Source organism: Mirounga angustirostris, unplaced genomic scaffold, assembly GCF_029215605.1.
Source record: "Mirounga angustirostris isolate CCGP_5_RB_7025 unplaced genomic scaffold, mMirAng1.0.hap1 SCAF_13, whole genome shotgun sequence".
Taxonomy (NCBI): Eukaryota; Metazoa; Chordata; class Mammalia; order Carnivora; family Phocidae; genus Mirounga; species Mirounga angustirostris.
This window is the reverse complement of record NW_026991721.1, coordinates 52,919,120-52,945,375: the sequence shown is the minus strand read 5'-3', so window position 1 is coordinate 52,945,375 and position 26,256 is coordinate 52,919,120. Positions and strand designations below refer to the sequence as shown.

At 40.1% G+C, this 26,256-nt stretch overlaps 2 protein-coding genes across 6 annotated transcripts in view; both read left to right on the top strand.

Annotated features, from left to right (window-relative positions):
• Nucleotides 1-26,256, top strand: part of ACER3 (alkaline ceramidase 3) — a 163,800-nt gene that overhangs the window by 313 nt on the left and 137,231 nt on the right. The window contains exon 2 of one of the 5 annotated variants that reach the window (XM_045894486.3): nt 13,275-13,371. The exons of the other annotated variants lie outside the window; for them this stretch is intronic. The gene's annotated coding sequence lies outside the window, so the exon portion shown is untranslated. The remainder of the gene's footprint in view (nt 1-13,274; nt 13,372-26,256) is intronic. 5 annotated transcript variants of the gene reach the window in all.
• Nucleotides 70-18,773, top strand: LOC123857541 (RNA-binding protein with serine-rich domain 1-like). The gene is given in 4 exon segments (XM_054512142.2): nt 70-107; nt 13,275-13,371; nt 17,748-18,533; nt 18,536-18,773. Coding segments are annotated over 4 exon segments (1,002 nt in total). The 5' UTR covers nt 70-84; the 3' UTR covers nt 18,632-18,773.

Sequence of the window (26,256 nt, the reverse complement as noted above, 5' to 3'; positions counted from 1 at the left end):
GAGGCACCAGGCCTGGCCGGGGAGGTGGAGTGGGGAGCCCTGGTCTGGGGGCAGGAATGGGAGCGCTGCCGAGGAGGGGAGCGGATGGGGGGAATCCAGTGTGTCGGGTGAGGCGTGCCGGGGTCTGGGCGGTTTGGGGGGGTTGAGTTTGGGGGAGTGGAAGAGAAGTGGGGAACCCCCGCTGGACCTGCGGGGAGGCCTGAAGGGTAGGGCTGGGATGGGAATTCCTGTCGGAGGGGAGGAGTGGGGCAGGCTGGGGCGGCCCAAGAGGAGGTTGGGAGAGTGGAGGACTCGGCTCGTTAGAATGAGGGCCCGGGACACCTGCTCCTACTGTCGCTGCCACCCCCTTCGGCCTAAGGGCACAGGAGAAAGGAACAGGTCCTAGCTTAGTCTTACCCCAACCATGAAAACTCCCAGATCTTTCCCTTCCTCTTTGTCTGTTCTCGTCGGACCTCTTCGGTCACCTCCAGGGAAGGTGCCAGGCTCTCAAGAGCACAAGGGACCGAGTCCCTGCGCCACTCTGCCTCCTTTACGACTACCTAAGGGTTAGGGTTCATCTGGGGGCACTACTTCCACTGATTGCACCCTCTGAGGACATCCTTCTCCAGGTGCTGCCCTGACAGGCCCCAGTTCCCCCCTGGGTGTGTGTGTGTGTGTGTGTGTGTGTGTTATTCCATTAGGCTAGGGGAGCACAGGAAAAATCTGCCACTTTTTTTAAAAATTAATTAATTATTTTTTATTCTTATGTTAATCCCCACACTTTTTTTTTTTTTTTAAATGCAGTTTACTTTGGTTAAGTTTTGAGAGCACAATGTTTGATCCTTCTTTGGGTACCTATCTGCTTCTGACAAAGTACAGAGGATTTTTTTGGCTGTTTCTTCTTTTAATTGGATCCACTTTCTCAGGACAGGAAGCAACTCTTCTTTGCTAACCTACCCATTGTTGGGTCCTTTCCCCAGGCATTTGTTTGGCTTTGTAAGAAAGAGGCAAGAGTTTCATGCCAGCTGATCCTACCTTATTCTTTTCACAGTAATTGACTAAATTAAAAAAACAAAAACAAAAAACCACCGAACTCTTAGTAGTGTTCAAGACTTTAAACCATTCCTTTTAAACCATGATTTAGGCTGAGAGTCACTTATCCAGAACTACTAGTTTAGAGTAATAATTTTTACGTAGTAATGGAAGTATATGGGCAAAGGGATCATCTGTAGTGTAATTACTTGGCAGCCCAAATGTTGGCAAGGAAGCGCTATACCAATTTGCTGTTAGATCATGTTGGCAAGCCCATACGTGGTCCAGGGAAGGTCCATGAGAGGAAGAGACTTAAAACCATGCTTTCTGAATTGGAAGTGTGTAACATGGAAAAGAGAAACTCAGGGGTCCTCAAATTTTGGATGGGCTGTCATATAGAGCAGTTAAACTTTCTGGATTTCTCTAGAATGTGGAATTAGAGTGTATGGGTGGAAACTAACTGTAAGGGGAGAGATTTTGCTTCAACATAAGGGAACTTTTAAACCAAAGAATCATCGGATGGATTGAGGAGAGCTAGAGGTCACTGAAAGTGTTCAAACAGACATTGCTCAACTAACTCACATGAATTTTTTATGGAGAATTGTTTAGTAAAAAAAGGGATTGGCTTTAGTTGGCCTTTAGGTCCTTTGCATATTTATGGGTGGATATAGGTAATAATGGCTCTTAGTTTAGAACCAAGGATTAGAATCAAGAGAAAACTGACAGTTAAGTCATGTGACCTGTAAGAGTGCAAGATACTACTGTTCTGCCAGATAGCTCTGAGAAATGGGAAATGGCTTTTGGTCTTACTGTCCTCAGAGGAGGAAACTGAGCAGACTGCAGGGAGGCTTTTGACATAGGAATCAGGGGGTGCAAGAAGAGGGTAAGTGAATGTTGGTTGTCCTTTGCACATGTACCTTGGGAGAAAATTATTGGGAGGAAGTTGAGGTCAAGTCTTCTTATCCAGGAGGCAGTGGGTATATGTCATATTTTGGAGTAAGAGAACTTGATCTTCCAAAAATATGCTGGTTAATAATGGTGTGTTTAAGGCGCGCCTGGGTGGCTCAGTCGTTAAGCTTCTGCCTTTGGCTCAGGTCATGATCTCAGGGTCCTGGGATTAAGCCCAGGATCGAGCCCCGCATCAGGCTCCTTGCTCCGCGGGAAGCCTGCTTTTTCCCTCTCCTACTCCCCCTGCTTGTGTTCCCTCTCATGCTGTCTCTCTCTCTGTCAAATAAATAAATAAAAAATCTTTGAAAAAAAATGTAGTTTTATCATTCTTATAATATTTACATTAATGATAGAAATATTAAAGATAATAATGGAGATAATAGCCATATCTAAGTGCTTACTGTGTACCACACTTTGCTAAGCACTTCATCTATCTTCTCTCTTTCATTCTTTTTTTTCCTTTTAAAGATTTATTTATTATTTAGAGAGAGAGAGCGAAAGAGACAGAGATCAAGTGAGTGCTCACTTGCATGTGGGGATGGGGGAGGGGCAGAGGGGGAGGGAGAGAGAGAGAATCCTAAGCAGACTCCCTGTTGAGCTTGGAATGGGGGTGCTCAATCTCAGACCCTGAGATCATAACCTGAGCCCTTCCAAGAAATCAAGAGTCTGTCACTCAACTGACTGAGCCACCCAGGTGCCCCTCTTTGATTTTTTTACCTAAGGCTGCAAAATGTGGTGTAGAGAGAGTGTTCAGGTTGAGGTCTGTTCTAAAGCAACTATATGCCATATTCTATCACACTTTCATCGTTTTGTCCCTGCATGCAAAGTATGAGGACAGGTGAGATAGTACACTATCACAAAGGACAAATTGAATAATTGTTCAAGAATCCTGTCTTTTAGCCCTAGGCTATGTATATTTTGAATAATAAAAAGATGAGTTTCCGGAATTGCATGTTCAGATGTGGCAGCAGTTCTGAGTCACTGAAATACCTGAAAATTTGCCTTTTTAATATCACCCAAGATCAGTTCAAATTCTTCTTTTTTTTTTTCCAAATTGTTTTTTGTTTGATCAGATTGTAAGGACAGGGGAAAACGTAGAGTTTTTCCTCTTAATTATAATTGTGAAATAATATGTTCCTTGGTGTGGCAGAAGTTATAGGTACAGGCAGTCCTCACTCTTTATGGTAGTGACTATGCAAGTTAAAACCTGGCAAAGTAGTCTTAATAATCAATGGGAAAAGTTAAAATTGTTCTGTGACCTTCAAATTTCTTTGTCAAATACCATAAACCCTCTTATTGTTGGTTATAAACATATATAGAGAAATGAAAAAATAGCAAAACTGTTATTTAGTACACTGTAATTTAAAACATTAAAAACATTGAGAATTAAAATGTGTTATTTCTTTATATAAGAACTGATCAAGAGTAGTTTGAACAGTGCTGGCTTTCTTGTCATATAACATATGATATGGAATGAGTAATTTTTCTATGCCTCATGAATTGTCATACTCCTAAGTTTGGTTCAGTTTCAACATTTTAGTCTTTGCACTTTCAGTATTGTGAAATATCTCTGAGAGTTCTTCTAATGCAGAGTTTTTTTGCTGTAGTTACTTCTTCCGGTCCATCTTCATCCTTTTCTCACAACCACTTTTTTCATTTATGTTGATAAGTTTGCCTTTACTAAGTTCCTCCAGCTGTATATCTAGAGTCCCTTGGAATGGCAGCAGTCAACATTGTCATTGTCAGCTATTTCTTGATAACTTTGTTTATGTTTGATTGGAATTTCACTTCCAATATTATCACTTTTTGTTTCTTTGATACACTTTCAGCATTGTTGGCTCTTTCCCTATTTTGCTTATTCATTTTTGTAAAATATCACATATGTTCATCACCAGGAGACCAAGAGGCAACTCAGCTACACACTTGGCTGTCTGTACATGAACTGAATAACAGAGTGCAGTGAATAATCACCAACAGTTTTTGCCTTGATTTTTTTTTTAAAGATTTTATTTACTTATTTATTTTTAGACAGTGAATGTGCAAGCGGGGGTGAGGGGCAGAGGGAGAGGGACAGAGAGAATCTCAGGCAGACTCTCCACTCAGCGCAGAGCCTGATGCGGGATTCAATCTCACAACCTGGAGATCACGACCTGAGCCGACATCCAGAGTTGGATGCTTAACTGACTGCACCACCGAGGAGCCCCTCAAGCCACTTTTCACACTTAGGTCTATAGTTAGTCATTAGAGCTTAGTAATACTTGAAGGCAAAGAGCATTTTGAAGTCTCATCTTGACTTAGTTTTTACCCATGTTGTCCAAGATATTAACTAGGAAGAATTGTCATTTGGTAGCATATATTGGAAGAAATGATAGATTTTTTTTTTTTTTAATGGAACAGTAATTGGTATATGGGTAAATAAGAAGAACGAATACCTCAGATGGTAATTTGGGGAACTTTACTAAGCCAGAATACATAGAATAGTGAATATTTAAATGAAAGTCTTGGGCGCTTGGGTGGCACAGTCGGTTAAGCGTCTGCCTTCGGCTTGGGTCATGATCCTAGGGTCCTGGGATCTAGTCCTGCATTGGGCTCCTTCCTCAACAGAGAGCCTGCTTCTCCTAACCCTGCCTGCCTCTCTGTCTCTCTTTCTGACAAATAAATAAATCTTTAAAAAAATGAAAGTCTTGCCCAGTGCATTATTATCTCAGGTTAAATTTTTAAGTTGTTCCTTTGATTTTGGGTTTACCCTGTCCCTTTGCCAACTGTTTCCCCATTAGTGGGGAAAAAAACCTGACCTGGAGAGTTTTAGGTAGTGCAGAAGAGCATTTTAAAAGAAGTAGAGGGATGGAGAAACATTTTAGGACCCAGCAAAATGATAGAGCCCAAAAGAGACAGCAGAAGCAGTTAATAGTGACACAAAAGTCCTACATATTTATTGTAGGGAAAGGTCATGGTATAATGACTTGGAGCCAGAATCAAGATTTCTATTTGAACTTTGCTCAGTTGAATGTTGTGACTTTGGGCAAATCACTTAATCATTCTTTGTATCAGTTTATTTTCTATAACATGAGAATAATGATATCCAAGGGGGTTATGAGAATTAAATGGCAAGATAAGTGTGAAAGTGCAGTGAGGTGAAGTGCTTGGCAAATACAAGGTGCTCAATAAATACTAGTTGAATTGAAATCTAGTCAAAATAAGTCTAAAAAGTAAATCATGCTGTGTTATAGTTGTGGCCTCCTCATCTGTGATGGTTAGTTTTATGTGTGAACTTGGCTAGGCCGTTGTATCCATTAATTTAATCAAATACTAATCTAGGTGTTTCTGTGAAGGTATTTTATAAATGTGGTCAACATCTACAATCAGTTGACTTTAAGTAAAGATTACTCTCAGTGACGTGGGTGGGCCTCATCCAGTCAGTTGAAAGGCCTTATGAGCCACCACTGAGTTTGGGGAGGGTGGGGGGAAGGTTAAACTTTTTTGGGGGAGGTTTCCTTCTTGACTTACTTGACTCCTCACTTTAACGGACCTTTCCTCTCTTTTCTTTTCCTCCCTTTCATTCTTTCTTTCATTGTTTGAATATATTGAGAATATACCAGAATTTTTAGATGTTTTCAGTGGGATTGCTTTTGCACATGATGTTCCCTTGTCATTTGTAGCTACATTCTCTCAGTGGATACCTCTTTAAGCCTTGAGTGATTACTCCTTACAGAGTTAGGTACTTCTGTTTCCCTTGGAGCACTTTTTTTTTTTTAAAGATTAGTCATTTGAGAGAGAGAGCGTGCACGTGTGCAAGAGGGGGAAGGAGCAGAGGGAGAGAGAGAAGCAGACTCTCGACTGAGTGCGGAGCCTGACGCGGGGCTCGATCTCACAACTCTGAGATCGTGACCTGAGCCGAAATTAGGAGTCAGACGCTTAACAGACTGAGTCACCCAGGTACCCCTCCCTTCAAGGACTTTCTATTAACTGAAGGATAAAGGCCAAATTCTAACATGGCACGAAAACTCCTTTTTTTTTTTTTTAAATGAATATTTTCACAACAGCAAGAATTTTGCAGTGAATATCTGTTCACCTATTGCCTAGATTCTATTTTAACATTTTATTATGCTTGTTTTACACTTTTTTTTCTTAAAGGTTTTATTTATTTATTTGACAGAGCACAAGCAGGGGGAGCGGCAGGCAGAGGGAGAGGGAGAAGCAGGACTCTGGGATCATGACCTGAGCCGAAGGCAGCTGCTTAACCGACTGAGCCACCCAGGCGCCCCTATGCTTGTTTTATTGCATGTCTGTCCATTTATCCATTCTTCTATCAATTCATTTTATCTTTTGATATATTTCAAAGTAAATTGCAGACATCTGTACATTTTCCCCTAAATCCTTCAACATGCATATCATCAGTTAAAGTTCAGTTCTTTTTTTTTTGAAGATTTTATTTATTTATTTGAGAGAGAGAGAGAGAGCACGACCAGGAGGGAGGGATAGAGGGAGAGGGAGAAGCAGACTCCCTGCTGAGCAGGGAGCCTGATGCGGACTCTATCCTAGGACTCTGGGATCATGACCTGAGCTGAAGGCAGATGCTTAACTGACTGAGCCACCAAGGCACCCTTAAAGATCAATTCTTTGTGGGTTTTTTTGGATGTAAAATTTATATTTGATGTTATGCACAGATCTTATGGTATATTCTCAGTATTTTGAGAAATGCATACATTTGTGTAACCAAAACCTCTATTAGAATATGGAACTTTACTATCAAGAAAGTTCCTCATGCCCCTTCCCTGTTAATCCTCACCTCCACCTTCCCCTTCTCTCTAGGGTGGCCACTGTTCTGATTTTTTTTCCCCCCACCATAGATTAGATGTGTCTGTTCTAAAACTGAATATAAGTGGAATCATACAGTATTTACTGTTTGGTATAAGACTTCTTTCACTCAGCATGTGGTTTTTGAGATTTCATTGATGTTGTTGCATGTTTTGGTAGTTCCTTTTTATTGCTGAGTAGTATTCCATTATATGAATATACCATAGTTTATCAGTTTTCCTACTGCTGAACACCTGGCTTTTTCAGGTTTTGGCAATTATAAATAAAGCTGCTATGAACGTTTTTGCACAGGTCTTCTTGTGGATATATATTTTCATTTCTCATAGGTAGATACTCAGGATTGGAATAACTGAGTCAGAGGGTAGTTGTGTGTTCAATTTTATTAGAAACTGCCAGACCTTTTCTCAAAGTGATTGTAGTGTTTTACAGCATTTCATCCACTCCCTCACTAACATTTGGTGTGTCTTTAATTTTTGCCTTTCTGGTAGTTATGTAGTTTTTTAACTCATTGTGTGATCCAGTGTATTCTAAACTCTTCAGTCTTTGTTCCTCCTTTTCCCTATAATTCCTGCTTTCCTTGCGTATACTGTACTCTTGCCAAAACAGACCGTTTATGTATTACATTTATATTTTGGTGCACTTTTCATTGCTTGTGTTCTTCCCATGAGAGATAATAATAAATTGCTTTTTAAAGCCATGAAGTTTGGGGGTGGTTTGTTATTCAGCAATAAGTAACTGAAATAGAGGGAGAGAGTAATAGTCCCTCTAAATAGTCTAAAGTTGAGTTTTGAGCAATTTTGATTTCCTGTTGTGTAAACTCAGAGTATGCCAAATTACACCATACATTTTATTCTTAGAGGATGAAACTTTAAAAATAATAATAAAGTTTAATATAGGCCCTCTCTCTGAAAATTTTGAAGAATTTTTATAAGCATTTTATTTATCCCTATAATGCACTCATAAGACTCAAAAGAGGCATTTTACCCAATGAAAATAAATAAGTACTTTAAGGTTGAAATAATTCAGTTGCATGACTGGAAAAATCTTTGACTCATTATAGGTGTGGACTCCATCTTAAAGTTCTTTAACTTTTCAGAGCAAGCTGCATTTAACATCAAGAGGAAAGACTGAATGGACTCAGAAAACAAAACAGACCTCTAAAATTGTGCATGTTAAAATCTTGATACTGCTGTAAAAATTTTTATGACTGGAATTCATTTATTTCTACAAAATGATACGGAGACATTCTAGGTAAGAGAGTCTTCACAAAAGGGCGCCTGGGTGGCTCCGTCGTTGGGTGTCTGCCTTCGGCTCAGGTCACGATCCCAGGGTCCTGGGATCCAGCCCCGCATCAGGCTCCCTGCTCGGCAGGAAGCCTGCTTCTCCCTCTCCCACTCCCCCTGCTTGTGTTCCCTCTCTCGCTGTGTCTCTCTCTGTAGAACAAATAAATAAAATCTTAAAAAAAAAAAAAAGTCTTCGCAAAATGAAATATGGTTTGAGGCTATTTGACCTGCTGGGTAGCAATCCCTCCCCGACCTCTCCCCACCCCCTTTTTAAAGCAGACAGGAGGACAGTCTCGTTTTGTTGTCTGATACCCATTTGATCACTGGAGTTCATTTAGTTTTGCCAATCAGATGGATGTTCTCTGTTCTTTCACTACTCTAGAAATGTCCAACTTAGGGGTACCTGGGTGGCTCAGTCACTTAAGTGTCTGCCTTCGGCTCAGGTCATGATCCCAGGGTCCTCGGATTGTGCCCCGCATCTCACATCTTGGGCTCCCTGCTCAGCAGGGAGTCTGCTTCTCCCTCTCACTCTGCGCCTCCTCCCACTTATACGTCGAGTGCGTTCGCGCTCTCTCTCTCTGTCTAATAAAATCTTAAAAAAAAAAAGTCCAACTTAAAGCTTGACAATTGAAGAGAATTATGACATTGATAAAGGAGGACTGTTCTGTGGTTAAGAGCATTCATTAAATAAACTTTTAGCCCCCTCTGTGCCTTTCCCTCATCCCATCTTCCTTTTTCTCCAGAGATAACCACTATCCTTAATTTAGTGTTTGTCATTTCCTAGCTTTTTACCCTGTGCATTTCTAAAAATACACTGTTTAGGTTTGCTTGTTTTATATTTTATATAAGTGGAATTGTACTGTGTGTATTTATTTTTCAACTTGCTTTTTTCACTCATTGTGGTCAAATATGTATCATCTATAATCCCAAGAATTATCTCTGTTGATGGGTTTAGATATAGTTCATTTATTTTTCCTGTTTAGAATTCTACTGTGTGAATATATTGATTTATCCATTCTTCAGTTATTGGATGTTTTCAGGTTTTTGCTATTACAAACGTTATAACCCTCTTGTACATATTCTAGTACACACAAATTAAGAGTTTGTGTATCTGTTGAATAGTGTAATGGTTAAATTGTAGGGCATGCCCATATTCACCTTTTAGTAGATCACAAGTTTTCACGTTTTTTGGTCTCATGTCCTCCTTTATATATTTGAAAATTATTGAGGACCCTGAAGAGCTTTGTGAGTTAAATCTTTTGGTATTTACTGTATTAAAAGTTAAAATTGAAAAGATATAAAACTTTTATTAATCCATTTAAGATTCATGCTTGTGTAAGAATTAAGTAAAAACAAACAAAAAAAAGATTTATGCTTTTGAGAAATGAGATTTAACCATGCTGTTGTATCAGTAGTTTGTTCCTTTTTAATTTTTAAAATTTAAACAAATCTTTTAAAGATTTATTTATTTTTTTAATTTTTAAATTTTTTAAAGATTTTATTTATTTTATTTGACAAAGAGAGTGAGAGAACACAAGCAGGGGGAATGGTAGAGGGAGAGGGAGAAGTAGGCTCCTTGCTGATCAGGGAACCCAATGCAGGGCTTGTTCCTAGGACCCTGCAATTATGACCTGAGCTGAGGGCAGATGCTTAACTGACTGAGCCACCCAGGCACCCCAAAGATTTTTTTATTTTTAAGTTATCTCCACACCCAGCGTGGGGCTCAAACCCACAATCCCAGGACCAGGAGTCAGATGCTCTACCAACCAAGCCAGCCAGGTGCCCCAATAGTTTGTTCCTTTTTATTGCTGAGTAGTATTCCACTGTATGAATATAGTACAGTTTGTTTATCCATTGTCTTATTCCTGGACACCAGGACTGTTTCCAGTTTTTGGCTATTATGAATAAACTTATGAACATTTTTGTTTTTTTAAAGATTTTATTTATTTGACAGAGAGAGACATAGCAAGAGAGGGAACACAAGCAGAGGGACTGGTAGAGGGAGAAGCAGGCTTCCCACGGAGCAGGGAGCCCAATGCGGGGCTCTGTCCCAGGACCCCGGGATCATGACCTGAGCCGAAGGCAGACGCTTAATGACTGAGCCACCCAGGCACTCCAAACCTATGAACATTTTTATATAAATCTTTTCATGGACATATATTTTCATCTTTCTTGGGTAAATTCCTAGGAGTGGCATTGTCAGGTTATAGAGTTGGTTTGTGTTAGTTTTTTAAGGGACTGCAACACTTTTTTCTAAAGTGATGTATCATTTTATCATAGAAGTTTTGGGTGCTCCATATCCTCAACAATATTTGCTGTTACTCTTCTTGAAATTTTATCCACCCTGGACTATGTGTAGTGGTATCTCATTGTGTGTGTGTATTTGTGTTTAAAGATTTTATTTATTTATTTGAGAGAGAGAGACAGAGCACGATCGGGGGAGGGGGGTTGGGCAAAGGGAGAGTGAGGGGTAGAGGGAGAAGAGAAGCAGTCTCCCCGTTGGGCAGGGAGCCTGATCGAGGGGCCTAAACCCAGGACCCTGAGACCATGACCCAAGCTGAAGGCAGGCCTTAACCAACTAAGCCACCCAGGAGCCCCTCTCATTGTGGTTTTAATTAACATTTACCTGATGAATAAAGATATTGAGTACATTTTCATTGCTTCTTGAACTTTCCCGTATCTTCTTTCGTGAAGTGTCTTTTGCCCATTAAAAAAAATCTGTTGTCTTTGAAAGATTTTTTTTAATTGAAGTATATAGTTGACATACAGTATTATATTAGTTTCATGTGTACAATGTAGTGATTCTACATTTATATATATTATGAAATGCTTATCATGAAAAGTGTAGTTGCCATTTGTCACCATACAAAGTTATTATAGTAAGATTCAGTCGCATTTTCTTTCTCAGATTACTGATTTACTGTGATTACTGATACATTTTTATTTATTTCCATCCTTTTTAGTGCTTTTTATTCAACATCTCCTATATTTCTTGCCTCCTTTTGGCGGTGATAGGTTTTTTTTTTCCCTTCTACCCTCTACTGGTTTGGAAGCTACTGGTTTGTTCTAGTTCTTTTATCTATCTATCTGACAAGTATTTAATGACATATATATAAATATATATAAATGTTGGACTTTTGAAAAAAGATTTATTTATTTGAGAGAGAGAGAGGGAGAGAAAATGAGCAGGAGGGGCAGAGGGAGAAGGAGAGGTAATCTCAGGCAGATTCCAGGCTGAGCGTGGAGCCTGTCGCAGGGCTTGATCTCAGGACCCTGAGATTGATCTCAACCTGAGCCGAAACCAAGAGTCAGACCCGCAACTGACTGAGCCACCCAGGTGCCCCTAAATGTTGGATTTTTTTTTTTTTTTTAAGATTTTATTTATTTATTTGCGAGAGAGACAATGAGAGACAGAGCATGAGAGGGGGAGGATCAGAGGGAGAAGCAGACCCCCCGCTGAGCAGGGAGCCCGATGCGGGACTCGATCCCGGGACTCCAGGATCATGACCTGAGCCGAAGGCAGTCGCTTAACCAACTGAGCCACCCAGGCGCCCTAAATGTTGGATTTTAAGTGTAATTCTCTAGGCTGTACTTTTCTCATCCCCATGATTTACTTATTTTAAAACTGGAAGTTTGTACCTCTTAATCTCATTCAACTATTTCATCCATTCCCCCGTCCTCTTCCCCTCTGGCAACTACCAGTTTTCTCAGTATTTATGAGTCTGTTTCTGTCTGTTTTGTTTGTTTTTTAGGTTTTCCATATAAGTGAAATCATATGGTATTTGTCTTTGTCTGACTTATTCTACTTAGCATAATACCCTCCCTCTAGGTCTATCCATGGTGTCAAGAATGGCAAGATTTCATTCTTGTTTATGGCTAAGTTTATTTATTTATTTATTCATTGTCTGTGTGTGTGTGCATGTGTGTGTACCACATCTATTTATCCATTCATCCTTCAATGGATACTTGGGTTGCTTCCATTATCTTGACTATTGTAAATGCTGCAATAAACAGAGGGGTGCATATATCTTTTTAAAATAGTTTTTTTCATGGGACGCCTATGTGGCTCAGTCGGTTAAGCGTCTGCCTTTGGCTCAGGTCATGATCCCAGGGTCCTGGGATCTAATCCTGCATCGGGCTTCTTGCTCAGCAGGGAGCCTGCTTCTTCTGCCTGCCGCTCCCCCCTGCTTGTGCGCTTGCTCTCTCTCTCGCTCTCGCTCTATCTCTGGCAAATAAGTAAATAAAATCTTAAAAAAAAAATAAGTTTTTTCATTTTCTTTCTCTACCCAGAAGTAGAATTACTGGATTTTATGGCATTTCTATTTTTAATTTTTGGAGGAAATAACATACTGTTTTCTGTAGTGGCTGCACCAATTTACATTCCTACCAAGAGTACAATGAGGGTTCCCTTTTTTCTACATCCTCACCGACATTTGTTATTTGTCTTTCTGATATTAGCCACTCTGGTGTAAGGTGATAATCTCATTGTGGTTTTGATTTGTATTTCTCTGATGGTTAATGATGTTGAGCATCTTTTGGCCATCTGTATGTCTTCTTTGGAGAAATGTCTATTCAGGTCTTCTGCCCATTTTTAATTGGATTGTTTGGGGGTTTTGGGGTGTTGAGTTGTATGAGTTTTTAAATATATTTTGGATATTAACCCCTTATCAGATATATCTTTTGTAGGGGCGCCTGGGTGGCTCAGTTGTTAAGTGTCTGCCTTCGGCTCAGGTCATGATCCAAGGGTCCTAGGATCGAGCCTCGCATCGCTCAGCGGGAAGCCTGCTTCTCCCTCTCCCACCCCCCCGCCCCCGCTTATGTTCCCTTTCTCGCTGTGTCTCTGTCAAATAAATAAAATCTTTTTTTTTTTTTTTTTTAAAGATTTTATTTATTTATTTGAGACAGAGAGAATGAGAGACAGAGAGCATGAGAGGGAGGAGGGTCAGAGGGAGAAGCAGACTCCCTGCCGAGCAGAGAGCCCGATGCGGGACTCGATCCCGGGACTCCAGGATCATGACCTGAGCCGAAGGCAGTCGCTTAACCAACTGAGCCACCCAGGCGCCCATAAATAAAATCTTAAAAAAAAAAAAAGATGTATCTTTTGCAAATATCTCCTTTCATTATTAGGTTGCCTTTTCATTTTGTTGATGGTTTCCTTTGCAGTGCAAAAAAACTATACATATTTACATTGTATGATTTGCTAAATTTTGACAGATGTACTCCCGTGAACCCATCACCACAACCAAGATTTGAATATACTCATCATCCCAAAAAGTTTTCTTGTGCACCTTTGTTGCTTCATTGGTTTCAGGTAGGAGAGTAAATATGGTCCTTGTTACTCTATCTTGGGTGGATGTGTAATGTTCATTACTTTTAATCCTGTCTGTATATAGCCTATCTTTCTTATTATTGCCCTCTGTTAGAAGTCTTCATTATTTATTTGGTAAGCATGCTGTGTAGGTATCTTCATAAAATTGCTTTACCAGCAATGAGACTAGTACAAAGCCATGTGTACCATCAATAAATGGTTTGCTTCTTGACGAGATTGGACAAAAACAACGGCACTAATCCTAAAAATGACCTGAAATTTAAGTTGTATATTGAATTTATGCTTTAAAATCTATTTTGTTTCTTTTGCCTGGCAAATTTTTTTTCCAGATTTTTACTGTCAGCTATTATGTGCCCTTAGGGTTTTTTTTGTTTGTTTGTTTTTGTTTTTTTTTATGTGCCCTTAGGTTTAAGGTGTTTATCTTGTAAATAGCAGATAGCTGATTCTCTTACTTTTAAAATTCAGTCTCATTTTCTGTCTTTCTGTGATTACTGATACATTTTTATTTCCACCCTTTTTATTTTTAAGATTTTATTTATTTACTTGACAGAGAGAGAGAGAACACAAGCAAGGGGAGCAGCAGGCAAAGGGAGAGGGAGAAGTAGGCTCCCCGCTTAGCAGGGGGAGTGGGAGAGGGAGACGCAGGCTTCCCGCTGAACGGAGAGCCCGATGTGGGGCTCAATCCCAGGACCCTGGGACCATGACCTGAGCCAAAGGCAGACGCTTAACGACTGAGCCACCCAGGTGCCCCTCCACCCTTTTTTATAATGGTTTTTATTCTACATCTATATTTCTTGCCTTCTTTTGGCAGTGATAAGGTTTTTTATTCTCTTCTCCCCTCTGCTGGTTTGGAAGCTACTGGTTTGTTCTAGTTCTTTTCTTCTGGTGTTTATTTAAATATTTTTTGAATACATACTTAAAATCCAAACTTATTTCTTCCTTCTTTTAGGTAATTGAAAGAAGCTACTTTAACTTTGTATATGCTCCTCCTAACTTACATGTTATTTGCCGGAGATAGAGCAAGAGAGAGAGCGAGTGCACGCTATTCAGTATGTAGTTCCACCTTGTATTAGTCTTTGCTGCATGACAAATTTCCACATACGTAGTGGCTTAAAGTAACACACATTTATAATCTCACATTTTCTATGGGTTAGGAGTGTGGGCCTGGCTTAGCTGGGTCGTTTGCTTAGAGTCTCACAAGGCTGTAATCAAGATGTTGGCTGGGGCTGTGGTCCCATCTGAAGCTTGACAAGGGAAGACTTTACTAGCAGAATTTGGTTCCCAGTGGTTGTAGGATTAAGGCTTCAGTTTCTTGCTGGCTTTTGGATGGAGGCTACTCTTAGCTACTGGAGTCTTCCCTGGGTTCCTTGCTGCATGAGACCCCCAAAATAGGCAACCCAACAATGTGTGGTAGCTTGCTTTTTCAACGCCAGCAAGGGAGTGAGAGACTCCAGCAAGATGGGTGCTACAATCTCATATAATATCACATACACATAAATATGTATATCTTGTCATCTTGCTGTATTCTGTTGGTTTGACGCAAGTCACCAGTTCTGCCTACATACAAAGGGGGAGGGAGTTACACAAGGGCTTGGATACTAGGGGGTGAGGATCCTGGTGGCCACTTTATTTATTTAAGAGGGAGAGAGAGAGAGAGCGGGTGAGAGGGAAGTGGTGGGGAAGTGCAGAGAGAGAGAGTCTCAAGCAGATTCCACACTGAACTCAGAGCCCCACGGGGGGCTGGATCCCATGCCCCAAAAATCACAACCTGAGCTGAAACCAAGAGTTGGACACCCAACTGATTGTGTCACCCAGGCACCCCTATTTTTTTTTATTTAAATATTTTATTTATTTATTTTAGAGGGAGAGAGAGTGTACACAGGCAGGGTGAGGGGCAGAGGGTGAAGGGGAAAGAGAGGGACAAGCTGACTCTGGCTGAGCGCAGAGTGGATGCTCTGCTAGATCCCATGGCACCCTGAGATGGAGACCTAAGCCAAGACCTGAGCTGAAATCAAGTCACTTGTCAACCGACTGAGCCACCTCAGCACCCCCTGGTGGCCACTTTAGAATATGCTTGTCACAAACCTTGTGTTTATACTTCCAAAACGAGGTAATTGTTTTTATTGTTTTATTTGTTTTTTCCCTTAAACTAGATCACTATGGAACAACTTTCTTACTGTTATTCTGTGCTATTGGGTGGTTACTTTTCTATTTCATTTAACTACTGAGTAGGTAGTCCTTCAAGCATTTCATATAGATGATTTCAGATCCATTTCCTATCCTTCCATGGTCCAGTGCCTGATCTCCTATTCCTGTGTGAGCATTTGAAACTCTACTTGCTATGATAATGAGACAGGCAATTCACTGCCCTACCTCTTTCTCTCTGTAGGACAGTCATAACCCAGCCTCCGTATTGATTTTCAGGTTCTTCTCAATTTTTCCCTCTGGGAATTACCTTTAGTCTTTGAGGAGTTGAACTGTGCATTGAAAAATATATTATTCAGGGCGCCTGGGTGGCTCAGATGGTTAAGCGTCTGCCTTCGGCTCAGGTCATGATCCCAGGGTCCTGGGATCGAGTCCCACATCGGGCTCCCTGCTCCTTGGGAGCCTGCTTCTCCCTCTGCCTTTCTCTTTCTCTCTCTGTCTCTCATGAATAAATAAAATAAAATCTTTTAAATATATATATATTATTAAGCTTTATCCATATGTTTAGGTATTTGTAATGCGAGGATTTTTGGGGTGTCTGCCATATTGCTCAATAGCTATTTATTTTAGCTAACGATTTATACATTTCAAAACTAGAAATACTATTAACTATATATACACATAAAAATGTATACTTACAGATATATAAGATAAGAACTTCAGATAATCAGTATTGGCACATGTGGAATATAGAGTTGAGAAGTATAATGGGTAAAGACTTTCACAAACCGGCCCTTGATGACTTTTCTGATGTAATCTCTTGCCTTTCTAAACACTTGCACTTTATATTTCAGCAGTATAATTCAGCTTTTATTTTCTCGAACACAGAATGCAGCCTCATAGTTTCCTGTGTTTGCATACATTATTCTTTCTGATCTGGAATGTCCTGCTTTATTTCTCTCATCTCTTGGTTAATTTAGCCTTTTATTTTTTTTTTCTTTCACATTCATTTTTTCTCTTTAGCATTTTTAATTATTATATTTTTCATTTCTAAAGGTTTTCTTTTACAAAGCTACCTGACAATTTGTGATAATTTTTTTATTTTTTGGTTATTTTTTGTTGCTTTCTTTTATTTCCTTAAATGTATCAAACATATTTAATATCTTGTATCCATTAATTTCAGTATCTTTCATCTTTGTCTGTTTCTATTGCTTGTTTTTGTGTTCTTCCTTTATGGCTGCGTGTTTCCTTATGTGTTCTTACGATTTTTGACGATGATTTCATTGTTCTGTAGACTTGGGAAGTCTTTGAGGCCATGTTAGGTTGTAAAGTCAGTGAAGGGTGGGGCCCTAGGATCTTGTTCATTGCTGTATCCCAGGGCTTGTTACAGTGTTTACTACATGAGGCTTTCAGCAAATATTTATTGAATGAATGATGTGTATATGTCTCACATAGTATTTTAATTATTTATATATATGCCTATATTCTCCACTATATTGATAATTCCACAAGTTAAAAAACTTTTTAGCTTTAACTCAGTATCCATAGAACTTAGCACAGTATCTAAGATAGGATTAAGTTCTCAGTAAATGTTAGTTAAACCAGTGAGAAATCACTTGGCATATTCAGCCCATTGTAATCTATAGAATAAAAAAGGTTTATTTTTTGCCTGGTTGTCATTTTGAAGCCATTACTTACTAGTGGAGATACTAGAGAAATGATGAATCAACTCAGATAACCAGTAGTATGTCTTGATCTTGACAGATTAAAGCAGAACCTTTTTCCAGACTGAACTATAAAACCAGAACTTTTTTTTTTAAGTTTATTTATTTAAATAATCTCTACATGCAACTTGGGGCTCGAACTCACTATCCCAAGATCAAGAGTCGCATGCTCTTCCGACTGTGCCAGCCACGCCCCCTAAAACCAGAACTTTTGAAGTTCCGTGTCACTGAAGGCTGATCGCATTATCAACTATTCAAGTACTTACTGATTTCAGGGCATTGTGAATATATAAAGTATTCAACAAATATTTACTAAATACCTACTACATGTATAGTACTTTGCAATGTTGTTTGATGGATTTTTTTTCCCAATAGGTTATGTGATACATGAGGTATAAACTTAAAATGTGAAAAGGTGACTAGCAGAAAAGATAAATGATTTGTTTCAGCAGTGAAAGAATTGTCTTAAGACAGTGTCATTTCTGGCAGCGCCGGCCTCAGCGGCTGAGGAGAGCGGGAGGAGGTTGCGGCGGCGGGAAGATGGCTCCTTCTCCTACCAAACGCAAAGACCGCTCTGATGAGAAGTCCAGGGATCGTTCTAAAGATAAAGGGGCCACCAAGGAGTCAAGCGAGAAGGATCGTGGCAGGGATGAAACTCGGAAGAGGCGCAGCGCTTCCAGTGGTAGCAGCAGCACCAGGTCCCAGTCCGGCTCTACCTCCAGCTCGGGCTCCAGCAGCAGCTCAAGCTCTTCTTCAGCGTCTAGCCGCTCGGGAAGCTCCAGCACATCCCGCAGTTCCAGCTCCAGCAGCATCTCTGGCTCGCCAAGTCCTTCTGGGCGCAGGCATGGTAACAGGAGGTGCTCCCGCTCCAAATCCGAACCACCCAAAAGAGATGAAAAGGAAAGGAAAAGGCGGAGTCCTTCCCCTAAGCCCACCAAAGTCCACATCGGGAGGCTCACCAGGAATGTGACCAAGGACCACATCATGGAAATACTCTCTACCTATGGGAAAATTAAAATGATTGACATGCCTGTAGAAAGGATGCACCCCCATCTGGCTAAAGGCTATGCATACGTGGAGTTTGAGAACCCAGATGAAGCCGAGAAGGCACTGGAGCACATGGATGGAGGACAAATCGACGGCCAGGAGATCACTGCCACCGCTGTGCTGGCCCCCTGGCCTCGGCCACCCCCCAGGCGATTCAGCCCTCCAAGGAGGATGCTGCCACCACCTCCCAGGTGGCGTCGGTCGCCCCCGCGAATGAGAAGAAGGTCACGCGCTCCCCAAGGTGCAGGTCCCTCATGCGCCGGTGGTCTCGCTCCCCTGGCCGCCGCCACCACAGGAGCCGCTCCAGCTCCAACTCCTCCCGATAAGCAGGGCCCCCGGAGCTCTGCGCCCTGTGACTTCGATCCCATCCACTTCGGCTTTGTCACTTCTCTAGCCAAATGAGAGTTGTTCGGAAAGAAATTCCTCACTCGGGGCAGGCTTCGAAGACAGCAACTGAGACATTTCCTCTGAAGGCAGAGTTCCAGAGGAGTATTCATGGTTTGGGATTGTGCCTGTAAGCATGCCTTCCAGTTTTCTGGTTCGAAAGCTCCCACATTTCCAGTTCCTAAGAGAGTGCATCCAGTGGCAAAGCCAGCAGGGACAAAGCAGGGCTCCAGCTGGTAGTGTGGCTGCAGCCTGGGGGTGGGGTACCTGTTCCATTTCCACAAATGACTGGGGGCTGGTTGGGCGTCCCGGTCCTGCCCTTGCTTCGTGGTCTGCAGGGTCCCTCAGGAAAGGGTGCACCTGGGTGCAGCTGTCGTTCCTGCTCGCCTGGCCCTGCTCCCCTGATCGAGTCCTCTTCCCACACCTGTGGTCAAATGGCCCATGTTAATTCCGAGAAATGGTTCTGTTTCTACGTGTACTCGCGTGCGCACACCCCCCCCCCCCCCGTCTCCCTTCCTCTGAAATTGGTGAGCATAACGAGAGCCGGCTCAGCAGGGTCATCACGGACCACCCCCTGCTGCAGCTGCTGCTCAGGGTGGTCTTGCAGGTTACCTGGGCAACATGTACATTGCTTCTCTTGGCTTTTATTGTACAGTCAGTACTACAGATTTGTTGTTTTGAGTTTTGTAACTTACAGCATTTTAGGTGCTGTTGTGTTTGTACTTTGTTGTGTAGAGTGAAGGGATTGTGTTGAATAAACAGGATTAGAATACAAAAAAAAAAAGAAGTATCATTTCTTTAGTCATATGGATCACAAATGAATAAATTCTATAGACATTCAGATGAGTCTAGTATAGTTGCCAGAACTACATGGCTTACTTGGCTCTTAAGATTTATTAGGATAGACCAGCACTTATGATTGTGTCTCTCTTATTCTCGTTCTTTCCTTTTGCTCTTGCTTTTTGCATGTTGTGGTGGTAGGAACACAGCTTGTTAAAGAGAAATGACATGAGATTGAATCTAGATATTCCCACTTGGGAGCGATATGACACTGGGAAAATTCCTTAATCTTGCTGTGGCTCAATTTACTGATAGTAAACGAAGAATGATAAGACCCAGCTCACAAGGTGATATTTTATATTAGAAAGATTATGTAAATAATGTCACTAATTTAGTTCCAGGCATATAAACTCAATAGATACTAGTACTCTTCTGCTTTATTCTTTTTCTTTTATTATCTAATTTGTGTGATTTTTTTCACTATTTCATTCTCATTCTTTTTTAAAATAAAAATCAACTTTAAAATAAAGTCAGTATTTAGATGAAAGGTTAATGGAAAAGACCGTGGAAATATTCCAGTTATATGTATGTGTGGTTGTAAGAGCATTGCTGTTTTAGTTGGATCACAGAGAAACCTTTGTTTGCTACATGGGACACTTGTCTTGGCTGACCTATCTCATTTTCTCTGGTTTTCTTTAAAGCAGTTTTTTTTTTTAGACCTTTAAAAGCTGACATTCAGGGGCGCCTGGGTGGCTCAGTTGTTAAGCATCTGCCTTTGGCTCAGGTCATGAGCCCAGCGTCCTGGGATCGAGCCCTGCATCGGGCTCCCTGCTCGGTGGGAAGCCTGCTTCTCCTTCTCCCACTCCCCCTACTTGTGTTCCCTCTCTTGCTGTGTCTCTCTCTGTCAAATAAATAAATTAAAAAAAAAAAAAAGCTGACACTTGGGCAATGAATACTCTGAAAAAAAGTCTTGTTCCAGTGGAAATTGACCCAAAGTTATTTGGGTAGAACTAGCACTAGAACAGTTCTTTTGGGGGTGTGGTGAGGGAGAGGGGGAGAAAGAATCTTAGGCAGGCCTCACGCCCAGTGTGATGAGGGGCTTGATCTCACAACCCTGAGATCATGACCTGAGCTGAAATCAAGAGTCCAACGCTTAACTGACTGAGCCACCCAGGCGCCCCTAGAACAATTCATTTGAGAGATTTGGGAATTCCAAAAATTAAAAAACTTGTCTTATAATCTTTAATTTTTTCTCTACTGCTTAGGAATTTGATTTAAATTAAGCACTGTTTAAGACTTTAAATGAAATAAATTCATAAACTTATATTTTACTCAATGTGTTCTATTGGAGCAAGTATTTAGTTGCTTACACTGTTAAAGAATGAGATACTGCTAAACATTAACAACTAATTATACATTTTCAAAAACAATTCCACAACTCAGATAGCTTTTCATGTTTAGAAAATACATATCAATGATTTGTTTTCATTATTCATATTGATTTGGAAGCTGACTAAAAGAAATGAATTATTTTTATTTCATTTTCCAGAACACTGAAATTCCCAGGAGGTTAAAGATATTTAATTCAATAAATATTTAAGAAACATATTTATAACCACCAATTAGAAAGAGATAAAATCACTAAGACATTTAAATTACTTTATTTTACTTTAGATTCTAAATTATTCATAATTATAAAATAAAATGTTTTACTTAATTTTTTTCATTTTGTGGATTTTTTTTTTTTTTTTTAAGATTCATTCATCCACTTCAGAGAGAGAATGAGTGCAGTGAGGGGCAGAGGGAGAGGGAGAGAGAAACCTTAGCAGACTCCTCCCTGAGCTTAGAGCCCAACATGGGGCTCGATCTCACGACCCCGAGAACACGACCTGAGCCAAAGGCAAGGGTTGGATGCTTAACTAACTGCACCACCCAGGGGCCCCTCATTTTGCGGATTTTTTTTTAAAGATTTTATTTATTTATTTGAGAGAGAGTGGGAGAGAGAGCATGGTGAGGGGAGGGGCAGAGGGAGAGGTAGAAGCAGACTCTCTGCTAAGCCCACATCGGGCTCCATCCCAGGACCCTGGGATCATGACCTGAGCTGAAGGCAGATGCTCAACCAGCTGAGCCACCCAGGTGCCCCTCATTTTGTGGATTTTTAAAAAAATGTAATAGGACATTTCAATCCAAATCAACATAAGAATAAGAAATAGTTGATAAAAACGGAAAGAAAACAGGGTGCCTGGGTGGCTCAGATGGTTAAGCGTCTGCCTTCGGCTCAGGTCATGATCCCAGCATCCTGGGATCGAGTCCCGCATCGGGCTCCCTGCTCCTTGGGAGCCTGCTTCTCCCTCTGCCTCTCTCTCTCTCTCTCTCTGTCTCTCATGAATAAATAAATAAAATCTTAAAAAAAAAAAAAAAAGAAAACAGGTTATTAGTACCCTTGCATTTGAATCCTGACTTTACCTTGTTCAAGCTGTGTGATCTTGTATATATTAGGACAAATTGCTTAATTTTGATTTCACTTTCTTAGCTGTCAGATTAAAAATACTTACAGGTTGGTTTTGAGTATTAAGTTAAACAAAGTAATGACCTTATGCACTCTAAAGTACCATATAAAATTTTGGGTAATGGCTTTCTTAAGAATTTAGAGTATCCGATTATGCACTGAAATTTAAACTTCCTTTTCATCCATGAGCTGAAAAAGTATTCATTTTTCTGTTTTAAAAGTCTCATTTTTTGCTACAACTAAGCTCTACCTAACACAGTGTCTAAGCCTCATAATTGGTGGTCATATAATTGTGGAGTGAAGGAATGAATACATTCAACCTCTTGATACCAACATTATGTATTATTATTAACCTCTTTACTAGATACATGGATACGGATGCCTTTGTAACTTATTCCAATAAGTCTCATCAAGATGTAGAGATATTACCTTAAGCCCTCAAATAATAGCACAGGCATGTAATTGCTGCAGACTTGGGAGGCAGCCTAGTTTAATTGATAGACCTATCTGTACTCTGGGCTTGAGTCCAGTTCTGCCCCTTACTGGTTGAGCAAAAGTGGACAAGTCATTTAATCATTTAAGTCTGGGTTTCTCTAGTCTACTTCTTAACAGGGTTACTTTGGGAATTTAATGTTAGTGTATGTGAAAGTATTTATAGACTATATAGGAGTATAAAATGCAGAAATTTTTGTTTTATTAAGATTGACAAGGATATGAGCTGAACCATATGGCTTATTTTTACATCCATGAAAGTGTACAGAAAATAGTATTGCAAAGATCTCACAAGTTTGGGTATTTGAAAGGACTCATGAGTCTCCATAGAGCATATTCACCTAAGGCTTTTATTTAAAGTTAAAGGATATGGTGTAGCAAGAGAAAGAGAGAGTGGACAAGCATTAAGAATGTGGGGGACATCAAGGGGAAACTGTCTGGAATCCTAATTTGTATACAGGTCCATTTCATCCCTGGATTGAACCACCAAGATCTGTGTAATAAATCTTGGGTTGTGGAGAGCTCAAGGCAGTTCATAGTGGGGTATTTTTGTGTTGCTCTGGTCATGTTAAGAAACATATTTATATGTTTCTTAGCAAGCCAGGCTGGCTAACCAGTTCTATCAGGTGAACACCTGTCAGTAAACAAACTGGTTTACAGATCACTTGGGAGTTTTGGACTTTAAACAGCACATCATAAATCTGATTGACCTTATCTTTTTTTTTCTCAAAGATTTTATTTATTTATTTGACAGAGAGAGAGATCACAAGTAGGCAGACAGGCAGGCAGAGGGAGAGGGAGAAGCAGGCTCCCCGCTGAGCACAGAGCCTGATGTGGGGCTCGATCCCAGGACCCTGGGATCATGACCTGAGCTGAAGGCAGATGCTTAACCATCTGAGCCACCAAGGCGTCCCTAATTGACCTTATCTTGTCCAAGAGCCAGATACCCAGATGTCCTCAGAGATGAAGATAGAGTTTTCCCAGTCCAGCTGTAAATTGACCCTATCATACACAATTATATTCAGAGCACCTACTATGTACAAGGTATATGGTATGCCTTTGGAATTGGCATCAAGACATCATCCTTGACAACCAGAAAGACTAGTGAAGAAGAAAAACAGAAAATCAACAAAGTGGTATTGGCAGGGGAGTAAGCTACCTAACTCTGTCACAGTCTCTAGGTGATTTCCTGCTTGCTTATTTAAGGCTTTACTGAGGAAGTAACAATTTAGATGGTTTACTTAATTAATTACTTAATTACTTAATTACTTACTTACTTAATTAATTAATTAATACTTAAATGATGAGTAAAATTTTGCCAATGTCTAGAACAAGTGCCTAGCCAAGTAGGCATTCAGTAATATTTGATGTATTTAATTATTATATTTATGTACCTGAAGTAGGGAACAATATGTTCAAATCCATATATGATAAAAGTGCAAAGCTTTTCTGGGGAACAGATAATCTAATATGGCTGTGCAAAGAACACATGATGGTAATGGCAAAGTGATTTAGGGACAGATTATTAAAGCTCTTGGGGCACCTGGCTAGTTCAGTTAGAAGAGCTTATGTCTCTCCTCCTGCTCGTGCTCGCTCTGTCTCTGTCTCTCATAAATAAAAACCTTAAAAAAAAAAAAAAAAAGAATTACTTCTTGGCGTTTGGCACCAGACCTCACCAACATTCAAAAACTACATCATTAGGGCGCCTGGGTGGCTCAGTCCGTAAAGCATCTGCCTTCGGCTCAGGTCATGATCCTGGGATCCTGGGATCGAGTTCCGCGTTGGGCTTCCTGCTCAGGGGGGAGCCTGCTTCTCCCTCTGCCTGCCGCCCCCCCCACTCCTGCTTGTGCTCTCTCTCTCTCAAATAAATAAAATAAAATCTTTAAAAAAAAAACAACTACATCATTAAAATAAATAATATTTTTATGAAAAAAACAAAAAATTTAGTGATAAGGGTGGCATTGCTTTACAGTTTTTGGAGGTGTCTTTAATGTCTGGCTTAATGGAAGTCAGCTGGATTCTCATATCTACTTCTGCATTTTATCTGTGTTGTAATACGTTATTTCAATTGAAGTGTATAAAGAAATTTAGGATTTACACCAACATATGTAGTTGGGAAAGGGAGGACTTTTTTTTTTTAAGATTTTATTTATTTGACAGAGAGAGACACAGTGAGAGAGGGAACACAAGTAGGGGGAGTGGGCGAGGGAGAAGCAAGCTTCCCGTGGAGTGGGGCTCGATACTAGCAGCCTGGGACCATGACCTGAGCCAAAGGCAGATGCTTAACGACTGAGCCACCCAGGCGCCCCAGGGAGGACTGTTTTAATAATAGCCTTTCTAGATAATTTTGGGTGTTCTTCTTTGATAGTATACCAAAACTTGACAAGTGTCAGTCTTAGTCATGTGTTTTGGAGTGTGTTGTTGGGGTTCGGAGCCGACAGCCAAGAAAGTATTCAGTATTTTGGCAGGAAGTAAGAAGATAGAATTTGTTTCAGATAATGGGCCCTACTTTGCACAGACATGTTTAAAATCCTCATTGGTGACCTCCCTACCACTGCTGAGTAGTTTATGTGCTTCCTCTTTTATTTAATGACTTTTTCAGCAATTAGATCTGATGAAATTATTTATGCCATAGGCAACAGGGAAGATTTAAATTCTGAGAACTCATGAAAAGATTTTAAGGAGGCATACAGCATAGGGAATACAGTTAATAATACTGTAATACACTTAGCATGGGAAGCATTTAGTAATGTATAAAATTGTTGAATCACTGTTGTACACTTGAAACTAACATGTTGACTATATTTCAATTAAAAATTTAAAATTTTAATAAAAGTGTTTCAAGGAGGAACCACTACTTGTTAAAGAATATACAGATTTCTAGGGAAAAATTACTTCCTTTTGTGGCCTTTTTTGTCAACGTTAAAAACAATATTAACATAACAGGTCATATTTATTGGCACTTACTATGTGTCAACCACCATGCTAAGCACCTTATTTAATTATAATGAAAAATCTGTTTCGGGAATATTTATGATGATGGTCCTGCATATTTAGAGTTATTTCCTCCTTCTATGGAAAGAAAGTGAGTAACTTTCTTAACACTTTTGACATTTTATTAGTTTTTCAGCAAAGTTATGTATTTGCATGCTTTTGGTTGCCTTTTGTGTAACCAATTGAGAATATATTCTTTCATCATAGAAAACTCTCTTAGTCATTCATGGCTTCTCTTCCCTCTCTCCCATCTCACAGCCATCTTAGTTCAGTCCTTATCATCACTTATTTGGATTATTGCAATCATATCCTATTTGTCTCCTTTCTACCATATCCAGTCTCTCAAATATCTTAAGGTTATTTGTCTCTTTATCATTCCTCTGCATCATTTGCTCCCCATTTGCTCTCTCTGGAGTAGAGTTCAGACTTTGTGCAGTTTGGTAGGGAGAGCATAGACATGTTGTCCATGTTTATATTTGTTCCACTTTATCAGAGTAGCTGTATGTACCTCCCAATACAACTTGCCTCCTAGACTTAATAAAAGTTACTTCTCATGGTTTCCTAGGCACACCATGTTCTTTCTTGCTTTGTACATTCGTATGCTATCTCTGCCTCGAATATTGTTCTCTGCACTTGTTTAACTCCTATTTACCCTTTAAGGCACACTGAAATACCATCTCTTCTGTGAAGTTTTTATCAATTGTACCACGCCAAGGGTTAATGAATTGATACCATTTTCTATGAACTTCCATTATGGTATGTGGTATTTTTTTAATTGATATTAAAATTATG